This window comes from Fusarium odoratissimum, assembly GCF_000260195.1.
Source record: "Fusarium odoratissimum NRRL 54006 unplaced genomic scaffold supercont1.2, whole genome shotgun sequence".
Lineage (NCBI taxonomy): Eukaryota > Fungi > Ascomycota > Sordariomycetes > Hypocreales > Nectriaceae > Fusarium > Fusarium odoratissimum.
This window is the reverse complement of record NW_022158688.1, coordinates 537182-555596: the sequence shown is the minus strand read 5'-3', so window position 1 is coordinate 555596 and position 18415 is coordinate 537182. Positions and strand designations below refer to the sequence as shown.

At 48.3% G+C, this 18415-nt stretch overlaps 9 protein-coding genes and 1 non-coding gene across 16 annotated transcripts; 4 read left to right on the top strand and 6 right to left on the bottom strand.

The window, feature by feature from the left end:
• Positions 1–405: 405 nt before the first annotated feature.
• FOIG_01800 (uncharacterized protein) lies at positions 406–2215 on the top strand. 2 transcript variants are annotated; one of them, XM_031198788.1, is made up of 3 exons: positions 406–653; positions 710–1135; positions 1186–2215. In XM_031198788.1, exons 1-3 carry the CDS (start codon positions 457–459, stop codon positions 2081–2083), a joined length of 1521 nt encoding a protein of 506 aa, XP_031070825.1. In that variant the 5' UTR covers positions 406–456; the 3' UTR covers positions 2084–2215. The 2 variants fall into 2 exon arrangements, with proteins under 2 accessions (XP_031070825.1, XP_031070826.1); XM_031198789.1 differs by having other exon boundaries at positions 406–1135.
• On the bottom strand, positions 436–4469 carry FOIG_01799 (uncharacterized protein). 2 transcript variants are annotated; one of them, XM_031198786.1, is made up of 6 exons: positions 3862–4469; positions 3318–3812; positions 3039–3259; positions 2621–2973; positions 2271–2571; positions 436–2216 (listed from the first exon to the last, which is right to left on the bottom strand). In XM_031198786.1, exons 1-6 carry the CDS (start codon positions 4204–4206, stop codon positions 2186–2188), a joined length of 1746 nt encoding a protein of 581 aa, XP_031070823.1. In that variant the 5' UTR covers positions 4207–4469; the 3' UTR covers positions 436–2185. The 2 variants fall into 2 exon arrangements, with proteins under 2 accessions (XP_031070823.1, XP_031070824.1); XM_031198787.1 differs by having other exon boundaries at positions 3318–4469.
• A 230-nt stretch (positions 4470–4699) lies between these two features.
• Positions 4700–6437, top strand: FOIG_01798 (high-affinity iron transporter). Of its 4 annotated transcripts, XM_031198782.1 has the most exons (4): positions 4700–4963; positions 5032–5156; positions 5209–5657; positions 5715–6437. In XM_031198782.1, the coding sequence occupies exons 1-4, from the start codon at positions 4936–4938 to the stop codon at positions 6217–6219; spliced, it is 1107 nt and encodes a 368-aa protein (XP_031070819.1). In that variant the 5' UTR covers positions 4700–4935; the 3' UTR covers positions 6220–6437. The 4 variants fall into 4 exon arrangements, with proteins under 4 accessions (XP_031070819.1, XP_031070822.1, XP_031070820.1 ...); XM_031198785.1 differs by having other exon boundaries at positions 5032–5657; XM_031198783.1 differs by having other exon boundaries at positions 4700–5156.
• FOIG_01797 lies at positions 6430–6519 on the bottom strand. The gene has a single exon. It is a non-coding gene; the product is annotated as a tRNA-Arg (tRNA).
• A 707-nt stretch (positions 6520–7226) lies between these two features.
• On the top strand, positions 7227–7489 carry FOIG_01796 (uncharacterized protein; the record flags this gene model as incomplete). The annotated part of the gene is made up of 2 exons (XM_031198781.1): positions 7227–7239; positions 7302–7489. 2 exons carry the CDS (start codon positions 7227–7229, stop codon positions 7487–7489), a joined length of 201 nt encoding a protein of 66 aa, XP_031070818.1.
• An 84-nt stretch (positions 7490–7573) lies between these two features.
• Positions 7574–8553, top strand: FOIG_01795 (uncharacterized protein; the record flags this gene model as incomplete). The annotated part of the gene is made up of 3 exons (XM_031198780.1): positions 7574–7808; positions 7865–7899; positions 7969–8553. 3 exons carry the CDS (start codon positions 7574–7576, stop codon positions 8551–8553), a joined length of 855 nt encoding a protein of 284 aa, XP_031070817.1.
• Positions 8554–8614: 61 nt separating this feature from the next.
• Positions 8615–10785, bottom strand: FOIG_01794 (uncharacterized protein). Of its 2 annotated transcripts, XM_031198778.1 has the most exons (10): positions 10663–10785; positions 10549–10608; positions 10487–10500; positions 10403–10439; positions 10327–10352; positions 10200–10273; positions 9940–10149; positions 9549–9890; positions 8944–9496; positions 8615–8897 (listed from the first exon to the last, which is right to left on the bottom strand). In XM_031198778.1, coding segments are annotated over exons 1-10 (1428 nt in total). In that variant the 5' UTR covers positions 10664–10785; the 3' UTR covers positions 8615–8786. The 2 variants fall into 2 exon arrangements, with proteins under 2 accessions (XP_031070815.1, XP_031070816.1); XM_031198779.1 differs by having other exon boundaries at positions 8615–9496.
• A 1269-nt stretch (positions 10786–12054) lies between these two features.
• Positions 12055–14830, bottom strand: FOIG_01793 (DNA polymerase sigma subunit). The gene is made up of 3 exons (XM_031198777.1): positions 13619–14830; positions 12811–13528; positions 12055–12762 (listed from the first exon to the last, which is right to left on the bottom strand). Exons 1-3 carry the CDS (start codon positions 14683–14685, stop codon positions 12475–12477), a joined length of 2073 nt encoding a protein of 690 aa, XP_031070814.1. The 5' UTR covers positions 14686–14830; the 3' UTR covers positions 12055–12474.
• A 189-nt stretch (positions 14831–15019) lies between these two features.
• FOIG_01792 (uncharacterized protein) lies at positions 15020–15504 on the bottom strand (the record flags this gene model as incomplete). The annotated part of the gene is made up of 2 exons (XM_031198776.1): positions 15020–15336; positions 15393–15504. The coding sequence occupies 2 exons, from the start codon at positions 15502–15504 to the stop codon at positions 15020–15022; spliced, it is 429 nt and encodes a 142-aa protein (XP_031070813.1).
• A 540-nt stretch (positions 15505–16044) lies between these two features.
• Positions 16045–17897, bottom strand: FOIG_01791 (uncharacterized protein; the record flags this gene model as incomplete). The annotated part of the gene is made up of 6 exons (XM_031198775.1): positions 16045–17004; positions 17054–17180; positions 17233–17543; positions 17599–17627; positions 17681–17809; positions 17858–17897. 6 exons carry the CDS (start codon positions 17895–17897, stop codon positions 16045–16047), a joined length of 1596 nt encoding a protein of 531 aa, XP_031070812.1.
• Positions 17898–18415: the final 518 nt, after the last annotated feature.

Genomic DNA, 18415 nt, shown 5'->3' with positions numbered 1-18415 from the left:
GCTGGCTCGCCATTCAGTGAGATTTAAGTGCGTGTTCAATCTCCACAACTTGAACTTACACCAATAAGATTCAGCCTTTGGTCAGCTATGATAAGATGGGACCTGCATAGTCAAAGCAGGGTCCAAGAGAATCGGAATTCCGTGTCTAGAGGAGTCAAGAAAACCTAGGACTGTTATGCTAAGTGACAAAAGTACTTAGGTAAACTTAGTATATTTAGTGGGGTCTTAGTCCAGTTGATTTTGGCATCCTGATTTTACGTTAGAAGTTTTATTACCTCCTGAGGCCTGTCTCTGTCTTTGTCTCAAAATAACAAGTTAAGCACCAAGCGCTGACATGGCACGCTATAGAGGAATAAGTAAGGCGTCCAGCCACCTCCCCGCAACGGACTCAACCTGAACGGCAATGTTTGTCTTGATACATTCTTATCTTTTTCCTCTACCTGTAGCCCCATTACCATGATGTTTTGGGATAATGTTTCTCTGCCGAATACTTGGGCCATTGTGACTTTAGCTGGACTGCTGTTTCTGTTGAGTCGCTATGTATCGCCCTCCCTCGAATCCCTCGAGCCACCGCTGTTTAAACCTCGAGTTCCGCTGGTAGGACACATCATCTCGATGTTCAGCGAGGGCGGCGGATTCTATGTTCGACTCTTGTAATTCTCCAGCCTCCAATGAACACGCAACGGCATACAATTCTGACCGGTCACAGTAAAGAACGCAGAATGCCCATCTGTACCCTCCCCATGCTAAACGGCAAAGTCTACCTCATAAACTCACCGGATCTCATCCAATCAGCCTTGAAAAACAACGACATATCCTTCGACCCGTTTCTTGTTGAGTTTTCAAAGGCCATGTGGGGTCTGAGCCAGAACGCAGGAGATCTCATCTCTGATAAGGAATATTTGAAGACGGGACTGTCGATTATTCAGTCTACCCTCATGGGCGAACCATTGCACAGACTGAATCTCAGTGCTTTAACAAGGCTCATGACTTATCTTAATCCTATTCGACCTGGAGAAGAACTAGATGCACCTGATGTATTTATTTGGCTCCGGGATATCTTGACGGATGCAACGGCGACAGCTCTTTTCGGGGCGAAGAATCCGTTGACGGTAGATAAAGCGCATCTCATGTGGTGAGTCTTCTTGGAGCCTTACTATTGTTTTGGTCATTAATCGTCGACAGGACATTTGATAAACAATCCATGTTTGTGGCGCTGGGTGTCCCAAGCTTCATTACCAAAAAGGCGATCAATGCGAGAAGAGAGATCAACAACCTGCTTCTGACCTACTATGAATCTGGAAGCGAGCTTGAAGACGGTGTCTCTGAAATTATACGCGATAGAGTTAAGTTTCTTCGTAGCACTGGCTTTACGGATGACGACCTAGCTCACATGGAAACGCTGCTGCCTTGGGTTGGAGTTACCAACACTGCGCCCACTTTATTCTGGCTTTTCGTCCACGTCTTGACAAACCCACATTACTCATCTCGTGTGCGAGCTGAGATTGAGGAGATTACTATTATCACAAATGGGCCCAACGGGAAGACAGCGACATTTGACGTTAGAAAGCTAGAGAAATGCTGTCCCTTCCTCCACGCCTGCTATCAAGAATCCCTTCGTCACTATCTTCATTCCATCGGCAACAGGAGAGTCATGGAAGACACCAAGGTCCAAGACGCACAGGGCCGAAGTTATCTGCTCAAAAAGGGATTCAACATCCAGTGGGCGCCATCGGTGACTCACTTCATCGACGAGATCTGGGGTCCAGACGCGAATACCTTCAAACCTGAGCGCTTCTTAGATGTATCGGTGCAAGATGAGAAGAAGAGAAGAGGCTCACAGTTGTCATTCGGAGGTGGAAAGCATCTATGTCCTGGCCGCAAGTTTGCGTTTACGGAGATACTGGGATTCGTTGGTGTCGTTGCGCTTAGCTTTGAGGCCGAGGGGCTGAGTTTGCCAAAGTCAAGGGATCCTGGGGTTGAAGTTGGGCCGAGAATGCCGGATTGGGGAGGATTGGATCCTGGATTTAGGTTAAGGAGGAGGGAGGGTTGGGAGGATGTCACTTGGGTATTCCAAGAGTAAGCGGCTCCAGCATGCAGCAATTTTCCAGATAGAAATATTGTTAAACAGCTCTCAAAAATATTATTTCAGAGTATTTTCTCTATAACACATGAACATTGTTCTTTACTTGGCGGCAATAGGAGCGGATCCATACCTATACAGAATCATCAGTATCGTTACCAAATGTTTGAGAAGGGGGGCAGCTTACAGAGTAATCGAGGCAAGGCCAAGAACGCCTGCCACACAGCTAAACACCATGGCCACGTAACCTTTCGTAGTGAAACCAGATGGCAGAGGAGGCACCATCATGTTCTGCCCGGACAAATCCAGATAGTCCTCGGTGTTGCCAGCTGCATTACCAACAGTCGAAATCCCCTGATCCGCACAAATCTTCTTATGTTCCTCTGGAATCGTCAAAGTCTTCTGCATTTGAAGTGGTGACGAAATCATCGTTGCGATCAGACCAGTATCCATGTGCCATTCGATATGGCAGTGGAAGAGCCAGACACCTATCACAGTTAGATCCTGCTTATTACAGGTCGCTTTGCGTTGACGTACCTGGATTAGTAGCTGGGAATCGAATGACGAAATTTCCCTGTGGATACACGAGGAATGTATCTCTTCGCATTGGCACGGATGGGTAAGTAATGTTAGTCCACGATGCATTGTAGTGGCCTGCGTTTTCTTCACTGCGGTGCACGACTTGGAATGTTTGGCCGTGGAGATGGAAAGGATGCCTTCCAGAGTCATCGTTGTTGAGAACTATTTCCACAATCTCGCCGTGTTTGAGGACGAAGGAGTTTGTGTCGGTTCCATAAACGGTTGGGTCAGTTGCGTTTTCGCCTGCGGATAGGACGGTATATAAAGTTGGGACCTTGGGTGAAACGTAGGAGATGTCGTTGAAGAAGGCACTAAAAGTCGTCAGTATGAATGTACTAATCTTTGTCAGAGTACAAAGGTATGGAGGGCTGCTTACTAGTTCGCGCCGTCACCAAGGTTATTCATCGTGAGATCCAAGGTGATGGTGTGATCGGCCTTTTCTAACAACTTCTCCCCGTCTGTGGGAACAAGCTTGAAGTCATCATAAGGCTCAAATTCATTCAAGACAGCAGCTGGGGGAAGCTTCTTGTCGGAATCGTACTCAAGCCAGCCTGTGACATTCCAGTTTAGACCATCAGGAATAGAGTCGAACAAACTCTACCAATACAGATGATCAGCTTGTATAATAACACAGCGTCCAGAAGGGTCAACTTACCGTATCCATACTAGCCATCATAGGGTAATTCGCCCCAGTCTCATTCTTCATCGTAACCAACACAGCGTACCGCTGAGCACTAGCAATGTAAATCATATCCGTCTCAGCAGGCTTTGTCCAGACGCCATCAACCTCAACGATCTTCATAGTATGCCCTTCAATCCAGAAGTACTGAGACGCAAAAGCACCCACGTTCACTAAGCGAAGAAGATAGGTTTTTCCAGGCTCGACGGGAAGAGTCATGTTCTGTGTGTCGTTCATGAGTGCTGAATTTGGAACGGGCTCTGCGCCGGTGGGGTTCTTGTAGGAGACGAATTGTTTCATGAGATCTGGCATTTCGTCGTGATACCAATCTGACAGTGTGATGACGCGCTCTTCGTCGTATTCACCCGCATATGGATTCTTGGGATCTTGAATGATGAGTGCTTGGCGTAGACCATCTGGGTACTGAGCTCTTGTGTGAGAGTGATACCAATAAGTTCCAACTTGGTCGGCCTGTCAAGAATCAGACTTGCTCCTTTCACAGCTTATGGATCAGACTCACCGTGAAGTTGTATGTGATGGAAGCGCCAGTGGGGATGTTGCATTGTGTCACCATAGCAGGTCCATCCATGAAATTTGTTCCATTTTGGTACATTCCATGCCAATGAATGGTAGTTGACTGGTTCCCCAATTGATTCGTCACTTTTGCGACGATTCTGTCACCTTTTGTGATGTTGATGACTGGGAGAGGCCATTGGTTGTTGATGCCGATTACAGGACGCGCTTGTAATCCATCGGGGTTTGCAGTCGTCCATGTGATGTTCCAGTCGAAATGCACATCCTTTGCACTAACCGTTGGTCCGGCAAAGAGGATGGCCAGCGATGAGACGATGAGTGATAGAAACATCGCGACTGCTACTTGAGTTCTAGTTCATCAGTCTTGTTTCTGTATACGCTCGCGGAGCTGATGAAGAAAGATGAACTAGATTAATCGGTGACAGGCTCAAGTTGCATTTGGCCATTCAAAGCCATGCAGGGAACAGATCAGATAAAGACTGCGGCAATTCCTCACCAAGCCACATGGTACCGGAAACCTAGCTCTAGTTGCAATTGAGTAAGTAACCTTACTTTTGGCACCAAACTCTGGATAACCGGCACGCCCAAGATACGAGGATCAGCCCATTAGAGTCAAAGATTCCACAGTCTAGATTGATAACTATCGGATAATCGGGAGCGCGATTAATTTATCTTATCGATCTTGTCAAATCAGATGGCGTCAGACACACCCGATCTCGGAAAGTCGGCACTCGCAAGTGAAGCGCCAGTGAAGAATAGAAGTGATTAGCGCAGTGTCAGAAGTTATCTTATCCATCTTTTTTACAGGCAGATGACTTTGACTCGGAAAAGTCGGCACTGAGGCTGGGATCTTTGGCGGCGCTAATGGCGTCGTAGCGTGGGAGGGATAAAGTCAATTCGGACGATCCACTGTCTTGTGAAAGCGACTTGGGCGCGCATCAATATATTGTTTCGTTCCATTGCATATCCCCTCATACCCAAGATCTCATGAGTTTCTCGTCCGTACATCTTCAAACTTGTACCTGATTGCCTGGTCTGTGGCCAACGAGCTAAAATCATCATGACAGTCAACGTCTTTGCTGTTCCCAGTATGTAACCACTTGGCTAAGGGTCTCATCCAGTCATGGCTCGAAATGTCTAACAATGATCCAAATAGTCTTTTTCATCTGTTTCCGAGAATGTCTCGAAACAAGCATCATCGTCTCCGTCCTTCTAGCATTCTTGAAGCAGAGTGTCGGCGGCGAGGACGATAAAGAAACCTACAAACGCCTTCTCAAACAGGTGCTCTCCCCCTCCTCAACTTCGTCCTCCTTTCAATCTAACAAAGGATCAGGTATGGATTGGTGTAGGTCTCGGCCTCGCCATCTGTATCTGCATCGGCGCCGGTATGATCGGTGCATTCTACTCCCTCGGCAAAGATGTCTTTAGCAAAACAGAAGACATCTGGGAAGGAAGCTTCAGTCTTATTGCGGCGATTATTATCTCTATTATGGGCGCTGCTCTTTTGAGAGTTAATAAACTTCAGGAGAAGTGGAGGGTCAAGCTTATGCAGGCTCTGGATAAGAAAGATGCGATTGCTACTTCTGGTCTTATGAGTCGTTTCAAGCTTTGGTCGGAGAAGCATGTCATGTTTATTCTGCCTTTCATCACCGTTCTGAGAGAAGGTCTTGAGGCTGTTGTGTATATTGGAGGCGTCAGTTTGGGACTTCCAGCTTCTTCGTTTCCTTTGGCTGTTATTTGTGGCCTTGCAGCTGGTTGCGTCGTTGGATACATCATTTACAGGTACGTTAACTCTTCCACACTTCATGAGAGGGCCTCGCGGCTGACTATCTTAACCAGAGGAGGAAACACAACATCTCTCCAAATCTTCCTCATCATCTCTACTGGTTTCTTGTATCTCGTCGCCGCCGGACTCTTCAGCAAAGCCGTTTGGGCCTTCGAAATCCATGCCTGGAACAACATCATCGGTGGTGATGCCGCAGAAGTTGGCTCCGGCCCTGGCTCTTATGACATCCACAAGAGTGTCTGGCACGTCAACTGCTGCAACGCTGAGCTCAACGGCGGTGGTGGCTGGGGTATTTTTAATGCCATTCTTGGTTGGCAGAACTCTGCGACAATTGGATCTGTTGTCTCTTACAACGTTTATTGGCTGGTCGTTATTATCTGCTTCTGCTCCATGACTTACATGGAGCGATACGGTAACCTTGGTGTGTTTACACCACTGACGACATGTTTTGGACTACGCAAGAAGACTGTCCCCGAGAAGCCGAGCAGCATTGAGAATGAGCTTATGCCTTCGAATGGAGATGACAAGACTGCTACGCCAGTTGTGAGCAGCATTTAAACGACAAATATTATATGATATTGTTAAATGAGCATTGGTAATAAATAGAACGTGAAACGTGTAAAACAGGTTCAAGCTTATCATTCTTAAAAAAGTCTTAATAAAACATTGGAGAAGCGGAGGAGAGCTCTTGTGGTGGCTTAGTCTGTTCTCCAACGACCCACCTGAAATGCAAAATTTTGCAAAAAGTAAAATCCGAAGATCGTGAGTCGACCACGCCAGGAGTCGAACCTGGAATCTCTAGAGAGTTCAGAAGATGGAGACCGAAATCTAGCGCCTTAGCCATTAGGCCACGCGGCCGGTGTATTTGATGACAACTGAGCTCCCTACCACCAACTAGGACTCTTCCAAGCGTGGCATCACCGCGACACTAGATGGTAAAGGTAACAAGATTTGAATCTAACTCTGCTGGAGGACGATATGATTACCATGACACTAAAATTTCAAGACACAGTAGAAGTTGTTCCTATTGCCAATTTGTTAAAGAAAATCACAGATAGAGAGTTGTTAAGGTAATGAAAGATACGATTTGACCGTGACATCCCCGCTAGGAATCAACGTTGTCAGTCAAGCATAATATTATGCAGCAGTAAAAATTTCGCGGCATATCAGTGAAACACTGCTGCATCACAAAAGGCTACCATGATAGGATCGAATTGTTTCAGAACCCGGAGCATGATGAATCTGTGCTCCATCTCCTTGTGAACTCCTTGCCATGTCTTTTTACCCTCATTACCTGGGAGTTGCAGAGTTATCACCTTGAAAAGGGAGAGTCTTCCATCACTGTTCACTCTATCTAGTCTTTCACCTTTCACCTTCACATCACCGCTACTGAGCCACTCTCTCTATTCGGTAAACAACATTGTCACAGCAGGGGTTCAGCACATCACTGAACCAACTCCTAACACTCATTCCTCTCACTTGAGCAACCCTCCCTCCAACACAACACAATCTCATCTTGCATCATCCCCCAAGACAGCCGACAAGATGATGGAGGATCTGACCCCATGGACTCCAAAAGTTTCTGTGTCGGAGGGCGCCACGATCGATGACTTGACCAGCACTTACATTTCATGTAACAGAACGCGAGGCTTTATGGATCGACTTTGAGAGTAGCAAGAACTACGCCATCAGAATCCACGTCGGTAACGTCAACATCGTCTCGGGTGAGCCCAAGATTCCGACTCCTGCGGCCGAACTTCGTCGTCGACAGCTCTTGAAGCAAGAGAAATGTATCCAGGATTACATTGTTGTTCCCTACCAGAAGTGAATAGACGGTGTCGCTACTGAGCTCGGCCAAGTTCGTCAGTTTGTAGCCTTGCCGATTGCAACCAACTGTTCCGTCGAGGCCCAAATGAACGGTGAAGAGTCCACCGCAGGCGTTCAGTTTGACATCACGCGCCTTGATCCTCTCCTCTCTGGTCCCAAGGACACCATCAACATCATGGTCAAACATCTCAACGGCGAAACATCCAACTACTTTCTTTCGCGTTTCAGCAGAGTCGAAACACTCAAGTTGCTCGTCAAAGCAAAGGCTGGAGTCGATGTTGCCTATCAAAGCTTGGTATCGTCATCGCAACAGCTTAAAAGTATGGACTACACGCTTCATCAATGCCAGGCTCCCAGTAAGCTAACTATCTCGCAGACAAGCTGAGGCTGTGCGACTACAATCTTAAGAACGTATGTTTGAATCGCCGCCATACCAGATCAAGTAGTCTTTTAAATGCTAACCAGAATTGTAAACTTTAGGGAGCACTTCTTCATCTTTTTGTTCGTCTTCGTGGTGGTAGCTCAATGGCTGAAGAGCCAGAGATAAACATCGCTTCTGGCGGTCTCATCCGTCAAAGCATCGTGGAACAGCCCAAGGGCGAATACAAAAAGACGTCCACAGTCACATTCAATGTGCAGATCCTCAACAGTACCAGCTTCAAGCGAGTTACGGGCCAGGACCCCCCAAAGAGCCCCATATCAGCCGCTACTTACGCCAAAGCTGGTCATCCATTCTTTTCGCTCGACGAAGGACCAGCTACTATCTCTGGCAACTTCTCTGATTTACAATCGCTGGCTCAGCTCAAAGGGCTACCTGAGCGTAACTTTTGTGGCATTCCCATTCTTGATGTCGAAACTAAAGAGATCCTCCGCGCGTGGGTTTGCAAAGCCTGCAAGGCCAAGAACACTGCTGTAATGCGGTTCTGCAAGTCGTGCAAGGGGCGCCGTCCTCCATTGAAGAAGGGCAACAAGATCGGAATTCTGAATCCTGAAGGATCCAAGACTCCTTTCCGACTCTCTTGGCAGATTGCTGAAGAACTCGAGAAGAAGCTCACACTGTTTTAAGAACGATTGATCATGAAGACAATGGTGTAAATGATGGAAACTTGAGGGACGGATCATGAGATTGCAGTTACGTTGCTTCCTCCATTTTTAGAAATGAATACAAAAGACCAAGGTAGTAGCCCAGGTTGGTAGGAGGCAAGATGGGGTTGTATTCATGGTGTCTTAGCTAGATTGACTCTCTTCCCAGACTATTTCAAAACTCTTTCGAGACAACCACTTTCTTCTGTGAAGTCTCAAACTGCCTTATTCTGATCCATTGTGGAATAGTTCATTTCCGTGACTACCAGAGACGAGGCACTTGTATGCTCACCAGCAGGATACTTTTCTGCGGTGTAACGATCGAGCTAGATATTATCAGACCATATATCCTAGTAATGGGAACAAACTTACCCAACGAACAGCAAATAGCCAGCCAACCATTGCAGCACTAACACATAGCATCCCGATGTACCCATTCCGCCAGTAAGGTGCATGATCAGCAGGGAACATGACTATGCCCCAGAATGTCCACAGTAGTCCATCACTTGCAGCCATTGAGGCTAGAGTCACACTTCGAGCGGCATCATCTGCTGTCCGGGCCAAAATGTTGCTTGACCAGCCATACAGCAGAGGATTGATGCCGTATGCTGAAGCTGAGAGGTACAAGGCTGTGAGATTTCCTGCAACTGACATTCCAGGGATTAGCAACACAATGCTGCAGATTATTTGGATTGAGCAGAGCAAGAAACCAAGTGACATTCTTCGGTTGTACCGATCCATGAAGAATGAGACGGAAAGCTCAGCAACAATGCCGACTGCGTGGGTAGGAATCGGGAGGGTGTTGACTTCGGACTGTGTGAAGCCGTCAATGTCCTTGCGAAACTTGAGATAGAGAAGCATGAGTCCCTGTACAACATAAGACTGAAGCGCCGACCCAAGAACTGAAAAGACGCAGCAGACATAACTGTCCACCTCCATTAGTACCGAAGCTAGATAAAAGAGTGAAGATTACTCACAGCAACGGATGTCCCATCACCCTTTTGACAAGACTCCACGCCTGTATATCATGGCCGTCTTCCTTCTTAGGCGGTAGTCGATCAAGCGCAAGTTGTCGTTCCTTATCACTCAGATAGGAGGCATCTGTGTACTCAGGTACATCCGGAAAGAAGAAGAAGCCAAAGATAGCAACAGGCAAAGTGATGATGCCGTCTATCAAAAACACCCACTGCCAACCCTCGAGTCCGGCATGACCTTCCATTGACTCATGGATGGCAGCCATCATAGCCCCCGCGAACATTTTTCCGACTTGACCAGCCACAGTGAACATGGCGGTGCGTTTGGCGATTTCGTTGGATTTGCTGTCAGATCGTCAGCTTTGCTAGTGGAATGGTGAGGTGTGAGACTTACTACCAAGAGCCCATAATGTATATAGATCCCGCATAAGTACTTGCTTCAGCGAGACCCATCATGAAGCGAACGGCACAGAGTTGAGCATATGTCTTGCAGGCTGCGCTGGCCATGGTGAGGCCTGCCCACACGACGACCATGGAAGACATCCATATTCGAGGGCGGATCTTGTGGATGATTATACTGCTGGGTATCTGACCGACCAGCATGCTTAACAATATGTCAGTTGGTCCTGGTTAGGGGTTTGGGCGAGTTCGTACCCTGCTGAGGCCATAGAGAGAAGGACATTGTACTGGTTGCCACTCAGCTCGAGGGCTTCTTTGAGACCTGCTACCTAATATACCATCAGCCAAAAAACCCTCTTGCGTGCTCTTTTATCTTACTCACATATGCATTGGCAAAGGCCTGTCTGTCTGTGACTTCGGCGTCAGAGCGTCATCGATGCTACAATGATGAGACTTACCAAGGTGATTGAAAAAGAAGCTAAAGCAACAGAAAGTCTTGTTCCGTTAGTTTCAGACCCGAGGACAAGTGAAAAGTGACCTACAAGAATAAAGAAATCTGCTCAGTTTTAGTTGTCGTTTTCATCGAAAGGTTGGAGTAACATACCGAGTTTTCGTATCAACCTCTTCTCCTCTTTACTCGTATCACCCCAGAGGTAGTCAAGCACTGGAAGCACACATAAGTCAAAGAAAACCACCTGTCAAAGTGAGCGAAACTTACTTCTTTCCTCGAATCGACCTCGTTTCGGTGTGTCAAGGATAGTTTGAAAAAAATACAAAATGTGTAGCGGGAGTTGATGTGAAGTTAATAATGCCACTGGTTCTATTGGACCAATTCTTTTTTGGTGGAGGATCCATCAAGGTTCACAACCGATCAGTCACTTACTGTTTTTAGACAATGCCAAGAAAATCCAGTTTAGACATGCTTATCTGATAAGATCCATGAGCTTCAAGAATGAACAAGACATAATATTGTCATCTAACATGACTTAACCATATAATGGGAATCTGAAATCTCGGGCAAGTTGTAGCGGTACACCTCAGCCGAATAAAAAGGGAACACGTGAACAGCCAACAACGCGCCAGAACCTCCTATCAACGACCTAAAAACACAGCCTTGAAAACACCATAAATCCATCACGAGAAGCATCTAACTCCTCCTAATCCTCCCCCTAAACTTCCTCCCACCCCCGCGTCCTCCCCTCGTATAACATGCAAAACACCTCGAATCATAATAAACAACCTCTCCACCCCTCGGCCTCTCCACAATCTCATTATCCGGATAAAGCGTACAACTTCCCTGCTCCGTCGGCGAAGCCGGTTCTTCAAAGCTAATAAGCTCGCAGTTGAAAAGATCAAACTCTTTACACTTCTGCGCGCAATCCTCAAGGTATAGACTCTCCAAAACCTGACTATCTCCCTCCTTGGGTGCGCCGCGTACGTTGCAGTTTATATCTTCGGCTGGTTCTGAGATGAGCGTGTAGGCGGGGCATGATGATGTTGTGGTGGGTGCTTCGGTGATGGTGGTGGTGGTGGGTCTTGGTGTTGGCTTGCAGTTGTTTGCGGTGACGCCTGCTGCGAGGGTCGCGACGACGGCGATGGACTTTGTTGAAGGCATCTTGACAATTCCCCAGAAAATAAAGAAGATTGAGAAAGAAAAGAAACGGGGATAAATCAGGGGAGATTCAGATTTAAGAACGTTAATGCCCTGAGCTAGAGTCAATAGTCTGGGGCTAAGACGACGCCACTGTCGATAGTTTCATAGCGGTTAATTAAACTATAGCATGGATCTGTATCTGAGATCTACTGTGCTTTGGGGACAAGAAATTCAAGATATCTATCTAAATAATAAAGTGAATCAGGTATATCTGAAGTTGGATGTTTACTTTCTCTCTGGTGTCTTGGGCTACGAACTCCATCGGCGATGTCCCGATACTGCAACCTCCTGGACCCCTGTCATCATCACTAGACCTCATTCTCCTTCGACACCTTCACGTCCACCAGATCTCAACCTCAACCCCATCGCCATCTTCAATCCTCTCCACAGCCCTGCATATAGCAGAGAAGCAGTGAGAAAAAGTGTTGTCCAAAAAACAACGAGTTTTTCAACAGCTATAAACCGAAGAAAGGACGTCGAATGCATCCGCACTCTTTCAAAAAGCAAATCTGCAAGTATCGTCAGCGAAGTGGTGTGTCATGTCACTGCATCGGTTAGTAGATCAAGTTCGAGTCGTGTGAATAAATCGTCGTCCAATTCTAGGCCACTAGGCCGATGCGTGAGCGCCTTTCAGTGGAAATGTAATCTGCGCCAGTCCCAAAAACAACATTCAATGCCCCCCTTCATCACGGCGTTACTATACACATGAGTAGCAAACAAAAATGAGAAAACAAAAGACAGTAGTCTTTCATGCCAGGAACCTCCCGTCTAAATTTCCATGCTTTTCATAAGCGGCAAAAAAAACTCCAGCATCAAATAACATGCACAACCGATGGGGGTATCAATATGGGCTTTGATCGTTCAGGGAAAGTAGGATCAGGAAGAACAAGGTCCGATATGTTTCTCATGTACGTGGCGAAGGAAATCTCGCTGCATTCTGAAAGAGGAGTAGTCGCCTCTGAGAATCACTTCAAGAATGTTGCCCTGGTTGGGATCACGGGCAATCTCGTCCATTCTGTCACGTAACAGATGGAAGGCGCCTTTGAAACGGTCGAGGATTGCTACGGTGTTGGACGAGCCGCCGGAGATGTCGTTGCCCGAGTTGTTGGGGTCGATGATGGAGAGACGATCGTAGTTCTTGTACGTGAGGCTTCGGACCTCGGACTGGGACAGTTAGCAAGGAAAGGAACAGCAGAGTGTGGCACGACATACCTTTCTAATGTACCCAATTGGTCTGGTCAGGGAGATGGCGTTGGTGTCGTGGCGGAATTCGCGCCCGTAAAGGTGGAAGAACTCGAGAAGCATCTCGCCGAGATGATGTTCGGGAATGAGGTTTCGACTTTGTACCTGTGGCATAAGCTGCAACATGCTGACAACCAAGCAAATCACTGTGAAACCACCAATTCCTCCATTTACAGGTTCATTCAGACCACGCATGAGTAGGAAGTGTTTGATCACAGTCACGAGGATAGGCATGGCAGGATATTGGGCCTTCCACTCAAGGAAAGTGTCGACAGCGTTCACACCACCCAAGTTCTCAAACGAAACATCAACCTTGAGACCAGTCTGCTTGTCAACGTATTTGACCAACGGAACTCTAGCGTGGGCAATAACCTCGATGGAGTGTTGGTCAGCTACATGTTGGCTGGTGAGGAACTTCTGGAACTTGTACAGCCAGCTCTTTGCCGACAGATATGTTGGGGGACCGCCTCGCATGAAGCTTGCTGAGCAGACAACTAGGTCCATGTCTGCGGTAGGGAGGTAGAGACCGGACATGAAGGAACCAAAGGGGTGGACTGAGGCGCTCGCAAAGTTCCTTCCGTCGCGTCGCATGGCCTTTCGCAGGTTCTCGACGAGGTTGTCACGGATTCGTTGTTCGAAATCGCGGGGTCGGACGTATTCGTAGAAGTCGATGATTTCCTTGTGTAATCTATATACGTTAGTATGAGTACAGAATGCTTGGCCGGCAATGCGGATCCATGACGACCGAGAGGCGATAGAAAGGGTGGTGTAAACTTACCGGAATGGCATGTTCATGGTAGCAGAGTGATCGACAGTATCCCAAGGACATGGGTCCTCGGTTGCCTTCGGTTGCCAACTGGGCAGAAGCGCACCTTTCGAAGGCTTGGTCGTAGCCTTCTTCAATTGTCCGTAATCGGGAGGCTTGATCTCATCGTCGGCAGTTCGCTTGCGAGATCCAAGGGGATCATTTCTTCGCGACGTATCCAAAGTCCCATTAGCAGGTGCCCGCGGCTTCTCGGGGAGACGCGCAGTCTCAGCTTTAGGTCCAGAGGGCGCGTCAGGGGGCGGTGGCGGGGGTGGTTCACGCGGGGGAGGCGGCGGTGCTTCCTCTTCCTCTTCACTGCTCTCTTCATCTTCTGTCAGGTCAAACGAGATAAAGTCTTCGGCTTCGGTTGAAGCAGCCAGTTTCTCCGACTGGTCTTCCACGCGGGCTTTTCGGATCAGCTTGACCATATCCCGCTTCTTGCGGGTGCTCTCATCGGGACATGGGAGAGCAGTGTAGGGATCGGGATTCGACCACTTAGGTGCAGCATCGCCAGATTCATCGTCTCCGGTTTTGGCTCGTTTCTTGGAAGGTCCTTCGGTTTCGGAAGATGAAGAAATGTCCATTTCGAGCTCATCGTCGTCCGATAGCTCATCAACGTCGCGGAACTTGGCAGCGCCTTCTTCGCCAAGTCGTTCTTCGGGCATATTCGCAGTCGCTCCAGACACCAAAGCGCGTTCAGACGGATGAGGCGGTGGTTGCCATTTTCTTCCTCCTCTGCCCCGACCTCGGCCGCCACCACGACCACCATCGCGACGCGGCCCTCTTCTATCAGACGGCCCACGATAATCAGTCGGAAAATCAGGCATACCAGCCGGCTTATCTACACGGAAGGTAAAGTCGCCCTGCGGCACGCGCGGGCGGTATGAATCGGACTGGCCATAATTATCGCGGGGCGGTCGAGGAGGCAAGTCGTACCTGTCGCCAGGTCGATAGCTGTCGGTATCGGGACGAGGAGGACGGTCATTTCTTGGGCGCGAGTCGGGACGCGAGTTGCGCGGCCTATTGTTGCGCGGAGGCATTTTGTATATTCGTGAATGCAGATGTTCTTTGTGCGGTGGATGAAGCGATGATGTCGCGAAAGAAAAAAAGATCCTTCTTTCGCGAATGGTTGACCCGCACTAAACCTAAACGAGACAGAGGCGATCTCGGGGTTGTTAGTCAGCATACTGCGTCACTGGTTTTTGTGTTACCCTGGAGAAACATGAAATAAGGCGACGGCAGGAGAGCGCGTGATTCCGTTGATCAGGAATTAACATAATTTGACCGAATGGCCCATCAATGTTGTATAACTCGATGAATTTGTTTTCTCATGCAGTCTATGTATCTTGGCCTGTGTTTGTCCGTGTTTGCAGCTCATTCCTTGTTTGCCCCCTCCGGGTCGTAAGCTGACACTTCAATCTCACAGTGCATCGTCGGAACACCAAGTTGCTTGACTCCAATCTGAGTCCATATCACCCTATGATTAGGCATCCACTTCTTGTAATTCTCCGCCATTCTCTGTCCAACTTCAGGTGTGATTTCCGTGTGATACGAGTTGACTCTGAAGACCTGCTCCCAGCCTTTTCCACCAGCCGCCTTCAGCGCCTTGTCCACATTCTCGAAAGCCAGGTCAATTTGCTCAAGTTGAGTCTCTGCAAAGACGAGGTCGCCATCTTTAATAAAGCAGCCGCCTGAAGTTATTTGTCAGTATTTGTTGGTGAGAAATTAGAGGGGCGTGGGGACATACCCTGACCACTGAGCTCGATTCGATCGCCAACACGGACAGCTTGGGCGTAGTTGAGGAAGTTGCTGAGAAACTCCCCAACACCTTCGTAAGTGTAATTCTTGAGTTGGGACATGTTTGCAGATTGCCTTGGGACACAGACAAATGTTTGATGTTTGTTGTACGCTAGAATTGGTTGAATGAGATGCTCAATTGATCATGGCTTACTCTGTCATTTATACTCATGCTTCACCCTCAGTCGCATCATGCAGAGTAAGGCGTGCAGGATGATCTGCGACCATAACATCGAGCATAACGTTGGCATAACGTTTTCCGGTTTAATCTCGTTCCATATCTGAGTAAGATACGACCTTGACAGCCCGAACCGGCTCAACGAGGACGATTATCTTGAACCTCCAACGGACAGTTTGCGTATTGGATTTCCACAGCTTTGTGCCAAGACGGTCTAACATAGAGGTGGGCATGACAAAAGCAGCAGAAACGGAACCATTCAGCGCCCGGTTCGGATCATAACCACGGCCGACGGACATTGAGCGATCTCCATGATTATGCTTAAATTATCTTGTCAGATCTTAGCTTCTTGGCTTCCGCTCCACCATATTCGTCAAGCTTCTACTGCAACCCGCTCAACTCTATCCATCACTGTAATGTCTGTCTACTCACTCTTCTTGTTCTTATTCTTCGCCTTTGCAGCTGCCAACTCAGCATTGACCTTCTCAATCGCCTCCCTCGCCCCATCCCAGTTCTTCCTCTTGCCCTCCCCATCAAACACCCTCCACACAAACGGCGTAAAAATCCCATCCATCAACATCCTATACAAAGCACGATCATTCCACCACAACCTCCACCCTTTCAATCCCCACCCGAGATGCTCATACACTTGTGCCCCAGCTGCCTTGTCAGCCCATGCAAGCCAGTCAGCTTGTCGCAACCAACCAGGCGACACGCTGCCTTCGTTAGCGAGCTTACAGATTAACTCGTGCTGTTTGTCCGTGGCGCGGTTCATTTCATCAATTGAGGGAAGAGGGGAATTGCCCCTCCAGATTTGAGCGATTGCCATGGTGCAAAGATCGCTGATGGGGAATGCGCTTGTTGCGACGAGGAGATTGCCCATGAAGGCGAGTGAGTCTGGGTAATCGAGCGAAAACACGTTTTGGTAGAGACGCGGAAGGGGTTTCCCACGAGAACCAATTGCTTCTGCCCATTTTGGCGTTGTGCTGCGCGTGGGATCAACGCTGGGGTCCATGAGACTAAAATCTCCCTTGTATCCGGTGCACCAGATGATCGTGTCAACATCCAGACGCGTATCATCCGCGAGCTCAATCTCTCTGGGCCCTGTGACGCGCTTTATCTTAGGGACTGAGGTGATATCGCCCGACTCCAGCAGAGGGATGAGATTATCCGACACGACGGGCAGAGTGTGCAGGACAGAATCCGCAGGAGAAAGACCCCATTCAGGCCTTATCTTGAACGCATTGTCCTGCATCTTCTTGCAGATCGAATTGAAGATGATCTCGTACAGATGAGGAAATGTGTTCTCAAACATTCCCATAAGGGCCATTGTGCGCGCTGTGATGGTGTGATCGAATGGAATGCCATCGCGCTTTCGTGGGATCTGCGACAATGAGCATCGCGACTCGGTCAATTGACCATGGGCAACTCACAACTATAACACCGTGACTGCGAGATAACCAGACTTTTTCGGCATGCCCACAAAGAGCTGCTGCGGTATCAGCGCCTGTATTAGAGACGCCGACAACTACAACGCGTTTGCCCTTGAAGAGCTCTGGTCTATCATCAACGTTAGTCAACTTGCGAGCCAACAGAGACCATAGTGACGCACCGTTTGAAGGCCCGTGAATGTAGAACCTCGCCTTCAAATTGCTCCATGCCCTCGACCTTGGGAATATGAGGACGATTGTTCCCGCCCGTCGCCATAATGACCTTGTCGAAATATTCGGGCTCAGAGCCCTGGATGTCTACAACCCACCGATTACGCTCGTCATCGCGTCGCACTTTCTCTACCGATACGCCTAAACGAAGCTTATCACGAAAGTTGAAGTGGTCTACGTAAGACTCAATGTACTCTTCCACTTTGGCGGACGGACAATGGCTTGGTGTGGAGTCTGGGTATGGAAAGTCTGTAAATGCGGCCTACAATAGTCAGCATGTCTGCCAGAACACAAGGTGAATGAGATTTAGTTAGTACCCTTTCTTTGGAGATGTTGATGATGGTACCTCAAGCATGTCAGCGACGCATTCTGAACGGCGGCTTTGAGTTGTGTGCTTACTCGGTAAGACTGATGTCTTGTCTTGCTCGGTGTAATGCCAAAGACCTCCGACATACTCACTACGCTCAAATCCAGTTACGTCGAAGCCGACTTCGAGCATATTCTTGACGGCGACAAGACCGGCGACGCCTGAGTTGTGTCAGTGCCATCTTCAATTGAGATACCCGTAATACCCACCGAGGCCGATGACAGCCACCTTTTGAGGCTGCTTATCCATGTTTACTTGGACTCCAGCACTACATCCTAAACGTAGATTGACAGTAGTGCCTCAGCTTATATACATTTTCATTTTCATGGAAGACCCGGCATCATCTCAGCTGACAGCACAGACCCCATCAAGGTCAGCAGTCAGCCCAACGGAGCATTCCGGCCTAGAGTACTAGCCTAGTAACCTTTGTACCTGGTCACAATTAACCTCAACAGCCGGACATCCGTTGGTGTTTTTGAGAAGCGCCCGCCAGGTCTATATGAGCAAGGATGTGAGTTAATTGAAGCATCTTCCCGATCTCCCAGTATAGTGAAGCATCTCATATCTCAATTGAATAGAAGCGCGGTAAGGTACTTTGAGCTACGGTAGACATCATGTAAGGCGGAATTGGTCCCGCAAACACGCCACAAATAGCTTAATGGCTTGGATCTAATGCGCGATGCTGGAGAGAGATCAGATCGATTAGATAACATGCAATGTTCTTACTGGTGCAGATGCCGAGCTGAACGGTATGCCGTGCGCCATGA